Source organism: Condylostylus longicornis, unplaced genomic scaffold (genome assembly GCF_029603195.1).
Source record: "Condylostylus longicornis isolate FDR11 unplaced genomic scaffold, ASM2960319v2 ptg000091l, whole genome shotgun sequence".
NCBI lineage: Eukaryota > Metazoa > Arthropoda > Insecta > Diptera > Dolichopodidae > Condylostylus > Condylostylus longicornis.
Window position 1 is genome coordinate 2,124,256 of NW_026578059.1, and position 22,143 is coordinate 2,146,398.

The 22,143-nt window shown below is 24.1% G+C and overlaps 2 protein-coding genes across 6 annotated transcripts; one reads left to right on the forward strand and one right to left on the reverse strand.

Moving 5' to 3' along the window:
• Positions 1 to 23: 23 nt before the first annotated feature.
• Positions 24 to 14,517, reverse strand: LOC129613785 (epidermal growth factor receptor kinase substrate 8-like). Of its 5 annotated transcripts, XM_055528020.1 has the most exons (12): positions 14,028 to 14,420; positions 8,497 to 8,900; positions 8,288 to 8,431; positions 7,279 to 8,224; positions 7,158 to 7,230; positions 6,990 to 7,102; positions 6,662 to 6,921; positions 6,400 to 6,558; positions 5,988 to 6,042; positions 2,155 to 2,265; positions 1,191 to 1,591; positions 24 to 380 (listed from the first exon to the last, which is right to left on the reverse strand). In XM_055528020.1, exons 2-12 carry the CDS (start codon positions 8,770 to 8,772, stop codon positions 285 to 287), a joined length of 2,634 nt encoding a protein of 877 aa, XP_055383995.1. In that variant the 5' UTR covers positions 8,773 to 8,900; positions 14,028 to 14,420; the 3' UTR covers positions 24 to 284. The 5 variants fall into 5 exon arrangements, with proteins under 5 accessions (XP_055383995.1, XP_055383994.1, XP_055383992.1 ...); XM_055528019.1 differs by lacking the exon at positions 14,028 to 14,420 and adding an exon at positions 14,473 to 14,517 and having other exon boundaries at positions 25 to 380; positions 7,158 to 8,224; XM_055528017.1 differs by having other exon boundaries at positions 25 to 380; positions 7,158 to 8,224; positions 14,028 to 14,416.
• Positions 12,540 to 22,135, forward strand: LOC129613733 (procathepsin L). Its single transcript, XM_055527920.1, has 5 exons — positions 12,540 to 12,556; positions 19,701 to 19,878; positions 19,936 to 20,328; positions 20,971 to 21,131; positions 21,198 to 22,135. Exons 1-5 carry the CDS (start codon positions 12,540 to 12,542, stop codon positions 21,391 to 21,393), a joined length of 945 nt encoding a protein of 314 aa, XP_055383895.1. The 3' UTR covers positions 21,394 to 22,135.
• Positions 22,136 to 22,143: the final 8 nt, after the last annotated feature.

The window sequence follows — 22,143 nt, forward strand, 5'->3', positions numbered from 1 at the left end:
GAATAGATAAAATTTTTATAGATATTTATTTATTACATAAAATATAAACTTTGGTACAATTATTAAAATTTTGTTTTAATTTATATTAATATTAATTTTGTTATATTACTTTGGTTTCTAGATTTTATAAAAATATTACATTACACAAGATAAATTTTAAGAAATTTTAATAAAATTTTTATTATAAATATAATATTTATTTTAAAATTTTTTTTTCAAAATATAAAAGTTTCAAATATATTATACCGGAACCCTCACTTTTCACCTTCAATTTTGTTTTTGTTTTAATTCTGAGCTACAGAGTTATAAGAAGTTTGTTCACTTTTTTCTCTAGCTTTTGCTAAAATTGCTTGTAATTCAGATGATCTTGCAGTTTTATACTATTAAAATAAAAAAAATAAACATTGTAAAAAAAATTTTTTTTCAATAATATTTGAAATTTTAACAATTTAGGTACCGATACGATCAATTTAACTTATTTAACATTGAAAATTGTATTACTGAAGTTGACATTAAATTGGTATTTTACTACACTACCTACACCAATTTGTTATTTAAATACATTAGACCCTTAAAGAGTGGAACGCTCTCTATAAAACAGGAGATTCACATAGATTAGCTGAACTTTTCACTTATGTTAAATGATCATAACTTTTTATATGATAAATTTAGAAATTATTAAAATAGACAAATTAACTCCCTTAATTTTTAAATCAATTTGTAACAGAAAGACAATGGTTTGATTGTCAGTACTTACTAAATAAGAAACTTTAAAAATCGAATAAAAAAAATTTTTTTTTTTAATGTTAATACCAATGTTCTAAGCAAATGAAAAAAAATTCTTAAATTGAAAGTTTCTCCCTTAAGTCTTTTGAATTTTTTTAAAAAATATTCAATAGAAAGAGAAAGAAAGCGCAAAAAAAAACGAATGATATAATATAAATTCAATAAAAATGGATCAGCTTTACTCATATCGTAATGATACTGTATTTTCAATGCAGTTTATAATAGTTAATTTTTGAATTGTGAACGAAAGTGTTCGTGAGCTCAATAAATAAAATTAAATTGAGGAGGTAACAAGGCACTTGTGATGATGGCATTGATTCATCAATATTTAAAATTCAAATCTTTTGCATTAAAAAGGCCAATTATTTTATTAAGAATTGCAAAAGTAATACAAATATACTTACCTCACAACAATTCCTTTGAATTGTTATTTGTGATGCAAGACGTTTACCTTCTGATGATCCACAAATATCTTCTAAATGATGACGTTTTAATGCAAATAAATCATTACCGTTTAAACCTTTCAAATTATTACAAATAGCTTTTGAAAAACCTTTAGCTTTTAACCAATTTTGAACTTCTGATGGACTCGAATTTTGTTGTATATAAATTTCAGGTGTTCTTATAATTTCTAAATTACGACGTTTCTCACGAAATAATGTTAAAACATGTTTCAATTCCTTTTGTACATCAGGCGATGAAGATTTATTGTTAATATTTTCATTATTTTTATTATTATTATTCTTTTCATTTTGTAATGCACCACCAATAGTCATAATTTCGGATTCATTATTTTGTTTAGAAGCTGAACATTTTTTTTTTTTTGCAGAAAGATATTAAAAAATTATTTTATAATAATGAAAATAAAATTAAAAATATTTTTTTTTGTAAATTGTAATTTTTTGATTGATACCTTAACATCGGAATTGTGTTAATATTGATTTCTAAAGCAATAAAAAATTGCAAAACAAAAGCTGAGTTGTCACAGTTTAAATTAGGAATAGTGCGTATTCATTATTGGATTTTGTAAAGTGATACAATATTAATATAATTCCGATATCAGGGTATTTTGATTGGTGTCAAAAAGTGTGAAAAAAAAATTCCAACAAACCAATAACAAAATTCAAAAAGTAATTATTATTCTTTTTTTATCGAAAATATTTCATTGTATCAAAGACAATTCAAAGCATTATTCACAATTCAGCTTATAAGTTATAATTTGCTGAATTATTTAGTAATACAGTATTTATGAATTTTTGAAATAATTTGTAAATTGATTGATTTTTCAAATAAAAATTTTCGATAAAATTAGTTTTTATTTCAATTTTTCGACATTATAATAAATTTTGTTATTTAAAAACAATTTACCATTTGGTGGTGGTGGCGGGGGAGGAGGCGGTGAATTACGATCATTGCTGTTATATCTACTGTAGTTACTATAATTGTCACTATAATTCTCTTTCCCAATTTCATTATCAACTATCATATATATCATATAATTATTTAATGTTTTTTTTTTGTTTTATCAAAAAAAAATAATTGCAAAGTAAAATATAAACATCAATCAAAAACATATGAAAGGTGTAATAAATTTAAAAATGCATCGATCAGTTTGTGAGGCATAAATTAAACATATCTCATGTTTTATTTAATCAATTTACTTTACTCAACAACGTGAGCGTAGTAAATTGACAATATTTTACATGTGTGGCAACTATTTAGAATAGTATCATAATCGTAAATTTCGATGTACTTTTAAATTTACTTAATATTATTTAATATATTGTGCAGCAAAAAATTGAAAAGCCAAAATAAAAATATATATTAATATGAAAATATCATGAACAATATTTAAAACTTACTCTGTGTAAATAATTAACTTGATATTTACGTTAATATATGAAGCAAAATAAATACAAATAAAACAAATACCGAATTTAAATTTAACATAACGAATTCCTGACTTAAAAATTGCGATAATATTGAATTAATTTATAATTCAGTTTATGAGTTATAATGATTAATTAATTGTATTTATTACTGCAATTTTAAAGTCAAAGAATATTACAATAAAAAAACAAAACACACTAAAATTTGAAAAAACGCACACACATATAACGTAAAAACAAAAAATAAAATTTTTAAAACATACAATGAATTTTCTTATATTTAATAATAAAATTTTGATTTAAACTTTTTAAAAACGAAGGGAAGAATTTCTGCTCTCAAAATTGTACAAATATGGTGTAAATCCTTTGTTAGAGCGCCTCTCCAATTATCTTTATTGCACAGTATTCGTAGCTTTCAAAATTCAGTAATTATTGCTCGTATGCTGAATTGTAAATTAATATCGTATTACTACAATTTTGAATATCGTATTACTACAATTGAAATCAGAGACCTTGAATGATGAAATTTTACTCAAAATTGTAGTGATAATAATATGTGAATTTTGAATTAGAAGAAAAATCAATTATGTAATTTTGTCATTTTTACTGTCAAATATACTATATATGTACAATTATTTTAAAAGTATTCGTGTTTTTTTTTTATTATAACATGTTATTATCGTTTTATTTCTTTTTTTTTGTTTTTTGTTTAAATAAAAATCTAAATTGTTAAAAAAAAATTATAAGTAAAATTAATAAAACTTAAATATGGATTTTATTTACTACATTATATATTAAAATTGAATTGCATATACATATATATGTATACAAAATTGCTGCTATGGAATTAATACGAAAAAAATTTTTAAAAATAGTAATATGAAATTTGCTACTCTTATCTATACTTTTATTTTTAAGCAATTTAAGTGTGATTTTAGCATAAATTCTCTCTAACTTCAAATTGCAGAGTTATACTTTTTAAAAGAAAAACTCGTTTAACGACGATTCGATTTACGACGCAGTTTTTCGGAAATCATTGCTGTCATAAATCGAGGACCTAGTGTACTTTAATTACAAAACATGTCGAAACACATAAAAAAATTATGTTGTTATATGTGCATTAAAAGCATAAAATAAACTTAAATACTTGGCAAATTTGTATTCTATAGATGCAATTTATATACATATATATTATATATATGTACAATATAATCATATATAAAAGTTTATAAATTTTTTTTTTTCATTATTTAAGGGTAGGTAAATAATTTTGTTCATATTCTATTTATATTCCTCTTATAAATTACAATATTGTTTGAGATTTCAAAATTGCAGTAATACTCATAACACATTCCTTGACATCCAAAATGAAGTAATGTGGTATTAATACATAATTCAGCAATTCACATTTATAAGCTGAATTTATTATTAACATTGTATTACTGCATTTTGGAAGTCAAGGATTTATATACATGTACTCTGATTTCAAAAGTGCGATAATACGCGATATAAATTATACAATTCAAATTATAAATTGCATATTTGATGAATTTAAAATAATAATAATAAAACAATTAATGCAATTTTGAATTCAACCATATATTATACATAATAATAATGTTTATATATAAATATAGATTAAGTCATGGGTAGTATTTTTTTTAAATAAAATTTATAATTAATTATAATAAATATTTTAAAAAAAAAGTTTAATATTTCATTTTAAAATAATTATTGATTTAAGTTTTAAAAATAAAATGGAAAAAAAATTGGTAAACAAAATTTTTAATAATTATGGTTAAGTCAAAGTAATTGAAGAAAAAAATGCTTCCTATTTGGAATTGGTATTCAGCCAATAGACTGAATTTCTATAATTTAAACATCAGTGACAATATATAATTCCATTGATCTCAGAATTAGAGTAATTTTTTTATTATACTACACAATTCAATTTACAACATAGTGCTAATTGGTTTTGAAAAACCACAGTTCAAGCTGAATAAATGCTAATTAAATTATGTTAAGAAGTTTTAATGTAATTTTAGATTTAAAGGGAAATATTAGATAAAAATAATATTGCAAATATTACGAGTATAAATATTTAACAAGTATAATACATAAATTTATATGATGTGTAAGTATTCGTTTTTGATATTACATTCTAATATACTCATATTTGAATGTTATATCATTATTTGAATACAATATACATTTCATTCAATTATACATATAATGTTTGAGCATAATTCCTTTTTTTTTTACATTTTTTTGTTAACTTTTGTTTTTTATATCATAAAAAACAAAATGTTTTGTAATACAAAATTGTAATGCAAAATGTTGTAATAAAAAACAAAATATTTTATGTTAATTTTGATTTAATTATAGCTAATCATATTGTTAATTCTTAAAAAAGATATATACTTATTAATTTTACATAAATATATCTATATTTATATATATATATATACAAGCATATATATATGTATATAAATAATGAACATATAAAAAAGAAAAGAAAAGTAGAGTTTGCGCAAACTAACTTTTTTGAGTATTTAATTATGCATATTGTTAATACAACTTCAAAAATGCTGTAATACTGTATTGTTACACAATTCAGCAATTACAATTCATGGGCTGAATTGTCTATCAATACCGTGTTAATGCAATTTCAAAGTCCTATATAGTTTTATTTTTTAGAATTTTCTCAATTTTAATATTATTTTAAATTGTTTTTTTTTTGTTTTGGAATTCTATATATATCATGGTGGCACGCAATAACAATACTTATCATGATTCCAAAATTGCATTATTCATACACAATTCAGCCTAAAAGTTATATAGTTGCTGAATTGCGTAGTATATAGATTTTAAATTACAGTATTATTACAATTTTAAAATCATTGATATTTTTTAATATAATTAAAAATTATAAAGGATATTCCATACACTTTTTTTAATATACAAATAAGGTAATACATATACAAAATGAATATATATAAGTATATATACATATAAATACTTATATATAAGTACGTGAATACAATTTAAAATTTACAATAATTTTTAATTTAATTTATATATGAAAAAAATAAAGTATTTTTGTTTTTTGTTCGTATTATTTTGAAAGAAAATCGTCCCCGGCCAATACACAATGTATATAAATAAAAAAAAAACAATATTGCAAAACAAAAAAAAAAAAAAAGAATAACTACAGCACTGTACACACACAAAAATAAAAAAACAAAATGTAACGATGTTCCTTTTTTTTTCATTTTGCTTGTTTCTAGAAATATCGGAATTCTCCTTTCTTACCAATATGTTTGTTTCGTATCCATTCGGCTGAGTTCTGTTGTGATGTTTCCGGTTCCTATATTAAAAAAAATTTGAGAAATTGAATTTCATTCTGATTTTAAAATTGAAGATTTGTGTAATAATACAGAATTACTAAAATAGGAATATCTAAAATTTTTGGTCAAAATAATTGGTCGAATTCAAAAATTTATCAAATAACTTATGATGCACGGATTTAACTTACGATAAACAACTTTTTTTCCCGATAAAAGTCAAATCACAAGTTTTTTTGATGAATATTTGAATTATCATTTTTTTAAGTTATAATAACTATACAGTCAAGCAAGTCTAATTGTATTTCTGCAGTTTTGCAGTAAAAAATATTGGTTATTTTAACATTAGATAAAAAAATATTTAATTGTATAATAATTACATTCATTCTACTTTTAGTAAAATTTTGAGCGTAGCCTGAATTATTAAATATATCATTATCTCTTTCAAAATTATACGAAGTTACAATAGTATGTGGCACATGAGCTGTTTGTCCCCGAATATTTCTAGCTTTCCACCATTTTCGAGTATCATCTAGTATCTAAAATTAAAAATAAAATTATTTTTAATTGCTGAATTATGTATGAATGCAAGTATTTTCTAAGTGACTTCGAAACTTATTAAATTTTTTTACACATACATACCTCTAAAAATTCACCTCTAATAACAGTTAATTCTTTATCATTATTTGCTGTTCTTGGATATGTCACTTGAACAACTTTGGCACCACGTGATTGCAATTTTTCTAACCATAATTCAACTTCAGTATGTTGATATTCTGATATAATTCCACTATTTGATGGACCACCAATATTATTATTATTGTTGTTATTGCTATTATTATTGTTATTACTGTTTGTACCCATATTTTGTATACCACCAACCAATGAATGTATTGCTGCAGCTATATATATGAAAATTTATTTATTAAAAAGATTTTACTTATTGCAGAAAAAAAAAGATTTTTCAAACCTGAACCTGGTTGAGAATTCAATTGAATTCCATTCCTCTCAATTGAATCTATTGAAATATCACTACGCGCACTATAATCACGGAATCCTGAACGTTCACCAACATTAGATGCACTATAAAATAAGGAAATGAAAATATTAGTTACATTTGTTAATTTTATATGTTTACCTTTCATTGTGATGGTGATGATGGTGATGATGATGATGTTGTGGTTGTGGTTGATTTAATTGTGTTGCTCTATCTAAATCATAACCATTTTTATTTTGTACTTGATGTAATTGACTATTACCATGATGTTGTTGTTGTTGTTGCTGATTTTGTCTTGCTATAAAATGTGTTGTATCAACAATATGTTGACGTTTTGTATTTAAATTTGGTGTTGATGGTGGTTGTTCTAAATCATCAACAACTGGATAATCTGGTGAAAAGCCATCAAAAAATACTGGATGATAATTACCAATATGTCCTTTCCATTGATCTTTTGGTATTAACCATGCATCACCTAATGATCTCCATAATTCAGTTTCTTTACTTGTAACACAATTATTCAATAAATTAATAGCATCACGAGTTAATAACGGATTAATAACATGAGCAGGTAAATGTGATTCATAATATGTATCACTTGATGCTTCAACAATTAATGCTAGCGGTGTAAACAAAAAGTGTATTAATTCTGGTGCATTTGGATCATGTATATGTGCTTTTAATTTTGCTAATAAATTTAATGATAATTTAAATTTTGCAAATATATCGATAAATTCTTTTTCATGTGGTGGACGTGTTCTCAATGTCAATAAACCTTCACCAGGATCTTTCTTTTTTGATTTACGATTGCGACGTCGTCTTTCTAATTCTCTTGATGCTGCAGCCGCATGCTGTAAACGTGCTATAAATTTTTCAATATCATCAAAACAATGATTTAATACAGTAACATCTCTTTCATATTTATCGCTTGATGTTGAACTTGTTTCATCATTCAATATTCCCAATTCAGAATCAGTTTCATTATGATTAAATATACCACCACCAACACCACCACTACTACCACCTATAGCATTATCTCGATTATATTCATTACGATGGTGAGGATTAGTTTTAATAATAGCTTGATTGTTGCTACCACTAGATGATGCTGTTGGCGGTATAGTTGTTTCTCGTAATTGTGTTACTATTTTACCATTACGTAATTGTTTTAAATCTTCAACTAAATGTATAGCTGATATACTTTGACACTGAAAATAAATAAAAAATACATTGTTGCAATTTTGAAATTAGGAACATTTTTATATACATACTTGGAAAATATGCATTTCTGATCTTGAACCGGAACCTCCCGCAACAATAAATACTAAAATATTATTATAAATTTCCATTGGGCTGTTGCTTGTAAATGCTGTTGGATCCTGTATTAGAGATGCTGGAAATCTTTCAATTACATTCTAAAATTTTTAAAAAAGTTAAAATTTCTAATTGTAAAAGTAAGAGAAAGAATAATCAAACTGACTCCAGTTTCATAATCCATAATAAGAACCCAATGATTATCTAAACATAATTGCATTTTCTGTGACCATATTCCAGTAGTTTTTTCTAATTGTAAAAGTCTTCTCATCCCATCTGACGGATAAACAATACCGGTTTCTTTATTAACTGTAAATGTTGCTAAATGTTCCAATAAATAAACTGGTTTATCACTTAAATCACTATCAGGTCTTTCTTCACCACCGCTTCTAGATTCACGCTCATCACCAGAATAAGCGCCTCCATTTGAATGAAATGCCATTTTTACACATATGGGGTATAAATTTTCATAAATCTCTTTTTTTTTTTTTGATTTGAGTAATTCGTTAAAATTTTGATTTTCGTTTTCAATTAAAGTATTTCAATTTAATTAGTTTTATATAGGATTTCCTGAAAATAGAAAATAAAATTATTTTTTTTATAATGCAGTTATGTTAAGTCTATAATAATGTAAATATTTTCAAATTTCTATTAAATTCGTAATGGCTAAATTGGTGTAATATGGTAATAATAATTTAAAAGTTGAATTGTGCAGTACTGGAAGTCAGGAAATTTTAAATACTCGTATCATTAGCAAGCACCATATGATTTTAAATATCATCAATAATAAATCTAATATAAATCTAATATAGTTTTGGTATGAAATCTGGTGACTTTATAACTACAATATTTATGAGAATTCCGTTAAATAATTGAGTTAAAATTCGAGAGCATACTGTATTATTATATTATTATTTTTTTTTCTTTATTCATTCGTCAAATATTTTCCCATATATGAACATGACTAACTGTCTTTAACGTATATGCAAACAGAAATACATACATATTTGTATGGAATTCAACTCACAAATACAAATGTATAATGTAATACATATGTAAAATACATAGGTAATAAATATTGTCTTCAACATTTTTAATAACGATATTATTATGGAATGCAATTGGAATTTGAATGATTGTTTTTTTTATTAAAAAAAAAGTCGTAAATAAGGAAAGTGGAAATATAAAAAAAAAAAATAATTTGTTTATTTACTTTTTCCCCCTGACTTACACATCCGCAATTCATTTTAATTTTTACTAAAATAAAATAGTACACGACAATTTACTGTTAAAAATAAAATATAAAAATTACGTTTGAAAAAGTTTTTGTACTATGGTCAAATTACACTAAGCCCCCCCTTATGCATGAAGTTATAAAAATAGGGATATTGTGACTTTAAAATGTAGTTTTACTGCAATGCTACACTGAGAAAAAGTTATATAAATTAGATATTTTTTTAAAGAGAGCCTGATATTCAAAATCAAGACAACCATAATTTATAACTAATTTTCCCACATATTTCCTATCCTTTCCGAAAACTATTTATACAGGGTGATTTAACAAAAAGTTATGAGCTTAAGTAGCTAGGCAAAATTCTGTAGAAAGGATTTCGGAAATTTCAAAAAAATTCATGTGAAGTTGTTAAGGAATAAAATTTTTGCTCACTTTCGATCCTCTAACCGATGGTATATAGCTCCTAACTTGTTGCTGAATCCACCTGTACACTTTTACTACAACATTTATTACAACTTTTATAAGAACAATCACACATTATAATTAAATCATCCACGAAATTTCTATACGTTATATTACTTTTAGTTTTATTTTATCCATATACAGTGGAATCACCATGTAACGAACACCCACAATCCCAAGAGTTTTATTCGTTATATGGAGATTTTGCTAAAAAGAGGTTCTCTATTATTACGAACACGATTTGTAATATAGAGATATTTTCTTTATTACAAACAAAAGTTCATAACATTGAGAGTTTCAATAAAAAATGCAATAATTATGTTATGTGCATTATAAAAATTAAATATATACATATGTACATATACTAAAGTTTAAAAGTGATTTTGAAATGTTTATGTCATTATTTTTTGGCAAAAAAACTATAAATAAAATACAACTCTGTTCATAAAAATTACTGTTAATAATAGCATATCAATTGTTAATACCATCCAAATGACAATTAAAATAAAAGAGTAAAATTTTTTAGTCGAATTGTCAAAAGATATTTTAAGGTTTGTTTTTGTTTATTATTTGGAGACGGTATTTACTAGAAATTGAAAATTGAATTTGTTTTCTTATATACAGAATTCCGTTAAATAGAGAATCGTATTATAGACTCTTTTTCAAGGAAAATTTTTAAAAATGCTACTATCAAACAAAATTGTTCGTAAAGTGGAGATGTTCGTTATATAATACTACGAGTTATCAAATATTTTATTTACAAAGCAGTAATATGTGTTTTTTTTTTCAGTGTACATAATTCAGCAATCAAAAATAATATAGCGCGAATTGTATATTAATATCGACCGTATTACTGCAATTTTGAAGTCGGGACAAGCACTATTAAAATTTTTGTAGCCTAAGTTAATACATATATAATTTTTATCAATTTTTTTCAATTATACATATATATATTGATAAATAATTTATACTCGTAATATCAAATTTATTTCGATTTTTGTTCCTCGCTCTCTCTCTCTCTCTCTCTCTCTCCGTCTCTACTTCTGTTCACTGTGACTGGAATTATCTAAACATGCATTTAGGTGGCCTCTGGTGAGAAAATTATTGTTATAATGTCATGCTACTTATTACCTGAATACATATATTATGATTATACTTGATTACAATTTACGTATATTCATATACAAATGTACATATTTTATAATTATTTTGTTTTTCTGTATTACACCCCACGGAGGGGTTACCCAAAATTACTTTCATAAACTAAAAAGAAAGAAAAACCTGATTGAACGAAACAGAATTTGTATTACATTATTAAAATATCCATAATATATTTTATAAGCATGTATGCATGTATACATGTATGTATGCATAATCCCACATGCATAACATTCTCACCTGTATTTGCTTACAATATAATATAAAATTAACGTGTGTAATTTCACAGTAAAATACTGATTTTTTTTTTACATTTTTTTTTATTGTTAATGAAAATTTTAACATCACTTTAGGTCACAATTTATTTTAGGGTAAATTTTGAAAATTTGTTATGACAATTATTTAAAGTGACTTTTTTTTAATTTTGTTTCTCTCTTACAATTTTAGGACCTTGTACAATTTTTAGAGACTTTAGGATTGACAGTTTAAAAGGATGGTTTAAAACTAAAAAAAAATATTAACGGCAATACCTCAACAACAAAATGAGAATCTAATGACTTCGAAAAAACAAATAAATTTTGATTAAAAGTTCACTTAGGATAGTTCCGATCCATACCTTTGTATTATAATTATTTTATACAATTTAAAAAAAAAATTTAAATACATAATATTGATCATAATATAATGATAATGATGCTGATGATGATGATGTCATCATTATATTTGTATATGCGTATGTATGTCACGCGTATATTAATATTATAATGAAAATATGGCATATACATGAATATTTCATAAAATTTTGTCTTTCAGCTTTTGCCATTAAAGAAATATGGGCACAAAATAAATACTTATACCTGCACACATCTGTATTAGAAAAAATAAATTTCTCTGATAGTTTTTTTTTTTTTTTGCAAAATTCAAATCGTTACTATCGTATAATTAATTTGATATAATGGTGTTATAATACAACAGATTGAATCCAATATTCCTCAAATACTTATAAATATATCCCTTGACGTCGAAACTGCGTGTAATATACTCTAATATTTACTATACAATTTAAGTTTATAAATATTATTTATTGAATATTTTTTTGTGTTGATACAATATTGTTGTAATTCCGATGTCAGGGACATCTTAACTATATTACACATATCACAAAATACCCGTCAATACAATTCAATTCAGCAATTATATAATATAAGCTAAATTATATGTTAATACGAGTACAATATTATGGATATTTAAAAGTTGAACCTCTGTTAACACTATTGTCGATTACCAATATAAGTTATATAAAATTGTATTGGTTTTTCAATTAAATTTCGTAATTACTTTATAGCAAAAGTGAAATGCCCGATAAAATAAGGTAAATGGTTTGTTGAATGATATAAAAATTTTTGATTCCTAATATTCAAGAATAAAATACTTTAACATTTCCAAAACTGGATATTTTCTAATACATATCATAAAAAAAGTTTAAATTCTTTTATCAGCAAAAAAAAAAGTTATTCAAGGTAGTTTTCAAAATTAATATTAAAAGTTTCATAATATAAAAATAAAGGAACACGTAAGTCACGCTATCACACCGATAACAAAATATAGAGAATTTTTTCCAATTGATATATGCAAGTTTTAAAACAAAAAAATTACATAATAAATAGTCAAAACTAAATCATACCTCTAAATTAATTCGACATAGTAAGACATTAATTCAATTTTATAATTAGGAAGAGTCCTTGACTGACTACAAAGTGGCAGAAATTCGATATTAATGGACAATTCAGCTTATTATAACAATTATTCAAGTCGCGAAAATTCAAATCAGATCTTATAAATCACATCCTCTACATCAGGTCTTTTGCTTAAACTAGAAGTAACACTCACCTATAACTTTAGAATTGCAGGGATACGACATTATGACTTTCAATTTTAGGTGTAACAAAATTTAAGTCTATCTAGACTTATTCAACAATATAATTTTTATTGCTAAATAGAGTAGATTACAAATTAATTTCTATTTAGATTGTAGATGTTTTATGTTATTTTATAATTCAGCAATCAGTATTTATTTTGTTGTATTCTATAGTTGTAATATCTAGAGTGTTAAAGTATTTTGAATATTTAGGCTTAACCACTTTAAAATCCTTTAATAACTTTGATCATACAAAATACATACATATTTTTATTAATTATATGCCAAATTATACAGATACAAATACATATTATGTACTCTTATTAAGTTCTTCTTATTACCTGTTGATATTTTTTATCCTTTTGTGCTATTTATATATATACATATGTATATTATTCTTAAATTGAGAAAAAAAATAAAGAAATGTGTTAAAATTTGATGATATTATTTATATTTTTCACTTATATTAATTAAAATTTTTTGAAAAATTTTTTTAATAATTGCACACACTCACGTGTTTAGATTTTAAACGTTTTTTAATAAAATTAGTCTTATTTTTTTTTCATTAAAATATTAACCAATTTTTTATATCATTAAAAAAATTAGCAGCCACAATAGAAAAAAAAAATAAAAAAAAATAAATGAAAATATTTGAAAAATTTGGAAAAGTATTTAAGAATTAACAAGTATGCACACGCACACAAACACACCTATACATATAAAATTTCCAAATAAATTTGTGTATATATATGAATGGTGTATGAGTGTGTGTGTTTTCGTATGTGAAAATATGTCATTAATAATATTAAAAACAATAGAAAAGGTCATAGCTATTTTTAGCCAATCAAAAAGAATAAGTAAAATAAATTTAATAAAAAAAATTAAATAAATGCAAGTATTGAATATTTTTATTGTATTGTCGAACCTCTTCAACTCTCGTTATGCACCATGCCCCAGCCTTTCTCTCCCTTCGCCGTTCTCTTTGATAAATATTTTTCTTTTTTCTTGTCAAATATTTTTTTTACGTCATACATTTGTCGCATTCGATAGTTTTGTTTTTGTCGTTCTCTTCGTCGTCATCATTATCATTGTTGTCGTCTTGATAGCTGTTATTTTATAGTCTCGTCATTGTCACTGTCACCATTATTATAGTATATATTTTCTTTATAACTATCATTTAGTATACACTATTTTATAAATTTCATTCATAATAAAATATTTTTTTTCCAAATTTTACAATTTATTTTTTATTTTTTAAAATTTTATTCTCTTTTTTTATTATTATTATAATGGTAATATTATTGTTATTATTATTAAATATTATTATTACTATTATTTTTATTATTATTATTATTATTATTAACGCTTACACTTCAATTTTAATTTGTGTATATATGACTTGTGCTAGTGCCCAGTAAATACTAAAATACTTATTTTTCTGAACATTAGTATTTACCTTTTTTTTTCTTTTGAAAATTGCTCATTTATTACTTTACTCTCCAAAACCAAAAAAAAAAGAGTAATGTTTATATAAAAAATTAACCTGCAACAATAACAAACGAGAATTCAAAAACCTCGTTATCGTCGTAATATAAAAAAACGAAGATAAAAAAAAAATCGTTGCTTTTAAAACTGTTTTGAAACAGAGACGAATCTTAGGATAAAAAATACCTTTAGTTAATTTAGGCCGATATATAAACAAGCAATTAAATGAAATACATTAACATGGCGTAGTGACGATTAATCCGGTAATCATTCATCGACTTATTTCAGAAGAAGTATACAGGATGATTCAGTAAAGAGTATAAAATTATATAATATTGTTTAGGGCATCAAAAAGGAGTAGAATTTTTGTTCAGAGATTTGACACCCAGAAATCTCAACAGTTTCAAAGATACAGGGATTTTAAAGAATTTTCACGAAATTTCTATTTACCAAAGCCTTTTTGCTTATAATCTATCCTCCAAAATAAAAAAATAAAAGCTTCAAGCACACTTTTGTTTTTTGGAAGGGCTAGTAAAGGTTTTGAAAGCAAAATATTAGTTGATTTTGTATTTTATGTACTTTCGGAATAAAACTCAAAAACAACTAAAATAGAAACTCAAAAAATTGTCCCTTTTTTTATTTTAAGTGGAGCAATTATCATCTGATCACAATATTCACTTTAAGCAGATGACACTTTTAAGAACCGTTATTTTGATAAAAAAAAAACTGAATTTTACGATTTTTATTCAAAAAATTGTAAAAATAAGTAAAACCATGGGAAATTTATGTCTTTTTCATTTAAAATTTATGACTTTCAATAATTGACACTAATGTGTCATCTCGATCGCCACATCTTTTTATACTCGTAGTATTGTTTCATACGACTAATTATGGCATTTACGACACGCTAAACAGAAATTGAAAATTATTCAACTGAAAATTAGTTATTATTATATAAATTCGATATGACGTGTCTTTAGAATAAATATAAAGACAATTTAGATTTTACAATAACAAAGAACTCTTTAAAAAGCGCATACATATGTATATAAATTTAACAACTATGTTGTTTTTTCTCATATAACAAATGTACCATAGATCTTTTTATTTTTTTTATCTATCGATTTTTAATTTTAGTCTAAATTATAATTTGTTTGTCAACGTTAATTTTTATTTTTTTATATTTTATTGCAGGTTTTCATTGTGAATAAAAAAGAATTTTTTTTAAAGTATATTGTGAAAATGTTTAAGTTAATAAACATACGAGTATAAATAATAAATGAGTGAAGTTACACTTTCCTCAGCGTTAAATACTTCCAGCAAAATATTTCACTTGCATCCGGTCATAGTCAGTTGTTTGTCACTTTATGAAGTTAATAAATACCCGCACAAATCAATAGGGAACTTTCTTTCCAGGCATCTTGCATTTCAAGTCTTGTTGCAAAATTTAGATGGAAGGAATTTTCTAACGTAAGTACAAACAAAGTTTTGTTAAATTTTTATTGTTTTGCATTTTATATTTAATACGTCTCTGTATATATAAAGTGATATTGAATATTTAAAGACACACGATCGCACCTACCTGTTGAGTTTATCATATAAGTATATATATATAACTAAATATATAATTGTATTTATGTATTATTTATGAATTATAGTTTGTAATCTTGTTTTTTCTCTTTCTTTTTATTATAGCAGTAATTTTACCTGTACTATTTACTTGTATTTATATTAATATTTGTAAATAATCGTACATTCACAATTCTGCGTTAACATTCTTGAGTTAAGTTCAAATACATCCATAAATTCTACAATGTACGATATAGAAAATAAAAAATTAAAATATTGAAAACAAAGAACTGTTATAACGTTTTTTCTCTTTTTAGTACTTTTCCGAAAAAAAATTTTGAAAAAAGTGCTTCACTCTGTGCGTTTGTTAATCCGTGAACATGTTTACAAAACTTCTACACCCTTGAATATAGAAATCTGAAATTTTATAGGTAGAAACTTTTACTAGAAACTTATTTCCGTGGAAAAAATTTTTCAAATTTTTTAAATTTTTTAAATATATGAATGAAAATAATTTTAATAGTGTGGTTTACATAGATTGTTTTTGAAAGCAGTATTTTCACTTGTTGAAGGGAAAGGTGCTACAATACAAACCGTTGGTTTGATCCAACTTTTTTTCTTATATTATTAATCGAATTCAAAATTTCAAAAAAAGAAAAAATAGAACACAAAAAAATGGTATAGATATATACCTAATAAAATTGGTGTTTAGAAATTTTCAGAGTTAAGGCAAAAAATTTTATTGGTACACATTTCATTTTTTAATTTTTTTTTGTTTTACTTGAATGTATGTACAGAGAGATCATATAAAATATTTTTAATAGAATATTTTTGTTTTTGGTATTTCTCCCTGCTAGAGCTGTTAATTTTACTAAAATTGTAGTTTTTTACTACAATTTGGTATTCTATACTACCAAACTACTGCAAAGCCATTTTTACCACTTTTTCGCATTTATACTAGAAGATGTAATTATTTGTATTCGTTTATGAAAATGTAATTTGTAATTTGTAAATTACAAAGGCCACTTGTAAAACAAAAAAAAATTAAATTTTGAACCTTGTTTGAAAAATAAACGCGAAGTTTTAAAAGCGGGTTCATTTAAGATATAAGTTTATTGAAATTTGTTTTGAATATAATTGCGGAAACTCGTTAGGAAGTCTTCACCTTCTAAAAAATGTAAAAAATATGTACACCAGGTAATTTTTAATTACAAAAATAAATATATATTTATAATATACCTTTATTATTAAAAATAAAAATACTTCATTCCACCCCTTTGCAATACATATATTCTTATTATTTATTCTATTTTTTTTTTCTGTTCATTTATTCTTCTTTTTCTTAAAATTAAAAAAATTGCGAGAAATTAAACAAATAATCTAATGCAGATGGCTTACAATTTGTTTGATGTTAATGAAAATGATAACCCCAAATTACTACGCTAAAGCTCTCGGTACTACTTTTTTTAAGACAAAATGCTACTGAAAAACAAGTTGAAAATAACAACACTGATTTCTGATTTTATAAACAAGATAGAATATTATTCTGTTCAAATATTACGGCTTTGCTTGGCTTTGGCTAAGGTATTTCGGAGAGAATATTAAGAGAGAGATAGAGAGACGAGACCTTTAATAAAAATTTTATTAAAATAAAAAAAAATTACACGTAAGAAAAGAATCTAAAGAATTCCAAAGTAAAGCTTTTATCCACTGTATATGAACAAAAAAAATAAAAGAAGTTTTAGTATGCGCAATTTTTACTAATAAAATACCTAACTCAAAAAAATTTAGTTTATATTTAGGGCATGATCGTCTATCTTTCTATTTTACTTGTTAAGTGAGAAGAAAGTGAGTAACTATTATTATATTTGTATATTATAATTTTCGAATGAGAAGAATTTTTCGGTATTGCGTATCTCGCTTTTTTCCTCTTTAATTTGAGAATAAATGCAAAAAATCCAATTGAAAAATTGAGTAATCTTATTGGAAAAATCCATTAGAAAAGCGGAAAATTCTGATTTAAATATGAATAAAGAGTGAGTAAAAAAGCAAGGTACACGATTAGGCTGTTAACTAAAAAAAAAATTCCATTAAAATCAATACAAACTTGCCTTTACCAATATAATGTAAAAAATTTTAGTTAAAATTTGTAGTTAACTGTAACTAAAATTAACTGGCATAGGGGTACCGTACATATTTTTGTAAGTACTTAAATATACATTTCAACAGTTTAGGAGATAAATCGCGAAAAAACCTGAGCGATTAGGAGATGGGAGCTATGGTTAACCACTGGAACGGTTGTCCGGGCCTTTCGAACTTCAAAAAATTTTTGCCTGTCTCAAAACCAGGGACAGTTGGGCTGACCAGATTTTAAGTTAGTGGTAGGTGCACTCATTACATACCATTTCTCGATGGTCACAAAAAATTTTATTTGTCAACGTGAGAAGGGCCAAAGGATCCCCTCCACGTGTGTAATCAAACTCACTTTACTTATCGCATTCACGTTAACGTTCTACCAAAACATGGATTTAAAACAAACAAGAAATGGGTTTTGTTTGTCTGCTTCCATAATATCCGCCCAATATTATTTAAGATAGAATTTCATTTGTCAACTTTTTGCGGTATAAATATTAAACGGACTCCTTTTGTTATCAATTGAAAATTAGTTATTATTATATAAATTCGATATTACTTCGAAATTACAAAAGAATTATTAAATTGCGTATTAATACTGATAATTTTGATGTAGAGATAAATTAAAACTTCTGGCAGTGCTGTTAATAATGATATAACAGAAAGAACTAATTAAAATATTCTAAATGTATATAAAATTTAAGTTAAAGCGAAAAAAAAATTGCAAAATATTCTGATTTTTTCAAAATCAGCAAATTTTAATTTATATGTTGTTTTTTTATTTAAAACAAGTGTAACAGTTAACACAACAAAATTTTATTTGTTTTATTTTCTTTTCTTTTGAATAAGTAAAATACTCAAAATTTGCTTATTTATAGATTTTTAATATATTTTTACAGAAAATATATTGGGTTTTAATTTAAATTATTTTGAAACCAAATTTAAAAGAAAAAAATGTTAAAAATTTTAAAAATTATCATATTAATTACAGTTTATTCAAAAATTCTAGAAAAAATAAATTGTTTAAATAATAATGGAAAAAGTGCTATAAATCCATTATTTAATTCAACATTCATACCAAAAAATTGGAAAGAGTTTAGTAAATTTAAGGTAAAAAAAAAAAAATTTTAAGAAGCTGACAATTTTAATATTTCTTATTATATATAAAAAATTGCCTGTTATTTAAATTATTCTGACCAAAATCAAGATTAACAATTCATAATCTAAATTTTAATAACGTTTTACCACAATTTTGAAGTCAGAGCAAAACTATAAGGTTATGTTATACATTGTTTAAAATACATTTATATGACAAAAAATAATATTTTCCACACAATTCGGTAGCTACAACTTACAAGCTGAATTGCGTATGAAAAATATATTATATTATAATTGCATATAATTAATTCAGAATATTAATTGTATTTCTTTTACAGGCAGGATTGGGACGTAAATATTCACATAATTATGAAGAAGTTAGATCACGCCGTGCATTTTATGAAAATGTAAAAGTGATTGAAAATCATAATAAATTATACAAAGATGGTAAAGTTTCATATCGTTTAAGAACAAATGTTATGGCCGATTTGGTAAATTTTATTTTTATACTTTATAATTAATTTTCAATAATGAGTTTTTTTTTTCAGAAACCAAAATCGTATTTAGAAAAATATGTAAGACTTGTAAATAGTCAACGTTATAAAGATAGTGATCCAATTGATAATATGGTTAGTAGCGGATTGTTGAATTATGAAAATTTGCCAAATGAAATTGATTGGCGTGATAAAGGCTTTTTAATGACAGCTGATAACCAGGGACAATGTGGATCATGTTATGCATTTAGTATTGTTAGAAGTATGGAAGGACAAGTATTCAAAAGAACTGGAAAATTGTTTAAATTGAGTGTACAACAAGTTGTTGATTGTAGTATTAAAACTGGTAATAAAGGATGTACTGGAGGCTCATTACGTAATACATTAAGATACTTAGAAGAAACAGGGGGTTTAATGAGACACGATGATTATACTTATCAAGAAAGGGTACGTACATTTAAAAAATATATTTGAATTATTAAATTTCAAAAATTAAATTTTCTGTGACTTTGCATTGATTCAGTAATTTGATTTTGACTGGATTTGTAAATTAGTAGCGTATTACAATAATTTAAAGATCAGGGAACCAGTTTCCTTGAATAACGTAGCAGTATGAATTACTACAAAAAAATTTTCTAACATTGCAGTTAAAATCCCATTTTTTTAAAGTTAAATAACCTTCATTTGTTAATCAGGAAACGTTTAAATCAACTCCATAAAAACGTTCGAAAAATTTTTTGCTTAGTTTTATTACCGCTATCGAATTTGTATTTTATGTATTCCTTAAGAAAGTTTTTAGGGATAAATCACTGAGTCAACTGATCATAATTTAAACTTGAAATTATGTTTTTTTTTTAATAGATAAAAACATTTTTTCAATTTTAAATTTACTTTAAGTAAAATTTTATAATTCCATTGAGTAAACTTTACTTTACTTGAATTCCATTCAAAAATTTATGATAAAGCTAAATTAAATATTTGAAACGCACAATACGAAACAACAAAACAAAAAAATAATTCATTTAAATCTAAAAATTTTGTTATTTACCTGATTGATTAAATCATAAAAGACATTTTTGAATTATTTAGCAAGGTAAATGCCAATTTATAGAAACTTTATCTATTGTAAATGTAACAACATGGTCTATATTACCACCAAAAGATGAAGAAGCATTAAAAGCAGCTGTTGCATTAATTGGCCCGATAGCTGTCTCATTAAATGCGAGTCCAAATACATTTCAATTATATGGGTAAGAAAAATCTTTTTATTCATTTCATATAAATATAGAAATAAAAAAAAAAATTATAAATTTAAGCGATGGAGTTTATGATGATGATAATTGTAACGATTTACAAGTAAATCATGCTATGCTTGTTGTAGGTTACACAGATGATTATTGGATCTTAAAAAATTGGTGGGGACCAAATTGGGGTGAAAATGGTTATATGAAATTGAAAAGAGGCAAGAACTTATGTGGCATATCAAATTATGCCGCTTATGCTGTAGTTTAAAAAAATATTTTGAAAAAGGAGTAACCACAGAAGAGCATTAAGAATTGTCTCGTACTACTTGACATGTATTTCTTTTTAATAAGTCTAATGAGTGTAAACTTAAAACTATCATTTTTTTTTTAATTTTTAAATTTTCCTATTTTATTTTATGAAATACATAAACTGATTTATTGGATTTTACACGTCCAAAACACTTGGCAGCAATCGTATTTGTGAAATCAATTAACAATCTTTTTTTCTTTTTCTTATATTATAATTTTCATTGTTTCATACTCTGGATTTAAAATTTTTCAAATTTTGTTTTTAATTGAAAATAAAAGAAAAATGTATAAAATGATTTCTTCTTTCAGCTTTCTATGAAACAAAAATTTAAAACATGATATACAGATTGATTATACATAGTCATTATTCAATTATAGTGAATTAATCAAAAAGTAAAGGTATAGAGAACTGGGATGACAGAACGGAAATTGTTTTTAATGCGACGTCTCGAATAAACTTTTTGTATAGGTTTTCCTTACCCTTTTGTTGTCCCAAAATGCTATTTTCGAATGATATTATAATATCAGATCAGATCAAATGTCTCTAATAACAGCTATTTCTCATTTCTGTTAAAGAGATTTTTAAAACTTTTTTTTTTGTTCCATAACATTAATTAAAATTTTTAATTTGATTAATTTATTGATAGTAATTTTAATTGCTAAATAAAAGAAGGCTATATAGATTTGTTTTTTTTTTTTTTAATTTTTG

Excerpts from the sequence above, each read along its gene's own strand:
- LOC129613733 (XM_055527920.1), top strand. Across the intron at positions 19,879-19,935 it reads CAAATGTTATGGCCGATTTG|AAACCAAAATCGTATTTAGA; the intron begins GTAAATTTTATT and ends TTTTTTTTTCAG. Across the intron at positions 20,329-20,970 it reads ATTATACTTATCAAGAAAGG|CAAGGTAAATGCCAATTTAT; the intron begins GTACGTACATTT and ends TGAATTATTTAG.
- LOC129613785 (XM_055528019.1), bottom strand. The coding sequence starts at position 8,772 with ATGGCATTTCATTCAAATGGAGGCGCTTATTCTGGTGATGAGCGTGAA. Across the intron at positions 8,432-8,496 it reads TTATGGATTATGAAACTGGA|AATGTAATTGAAAGATTTCC; the intron begins GTCAGTTTGATT and ends TAAAAATTTTAG. Across the intron at positions 7,103-7,157 it reads CATCACCATCACAATGAAAG|TGCATCTAATGTTGGTGAAC; the intron begins GTAAACATATAA and ends CTTATTTTATAG.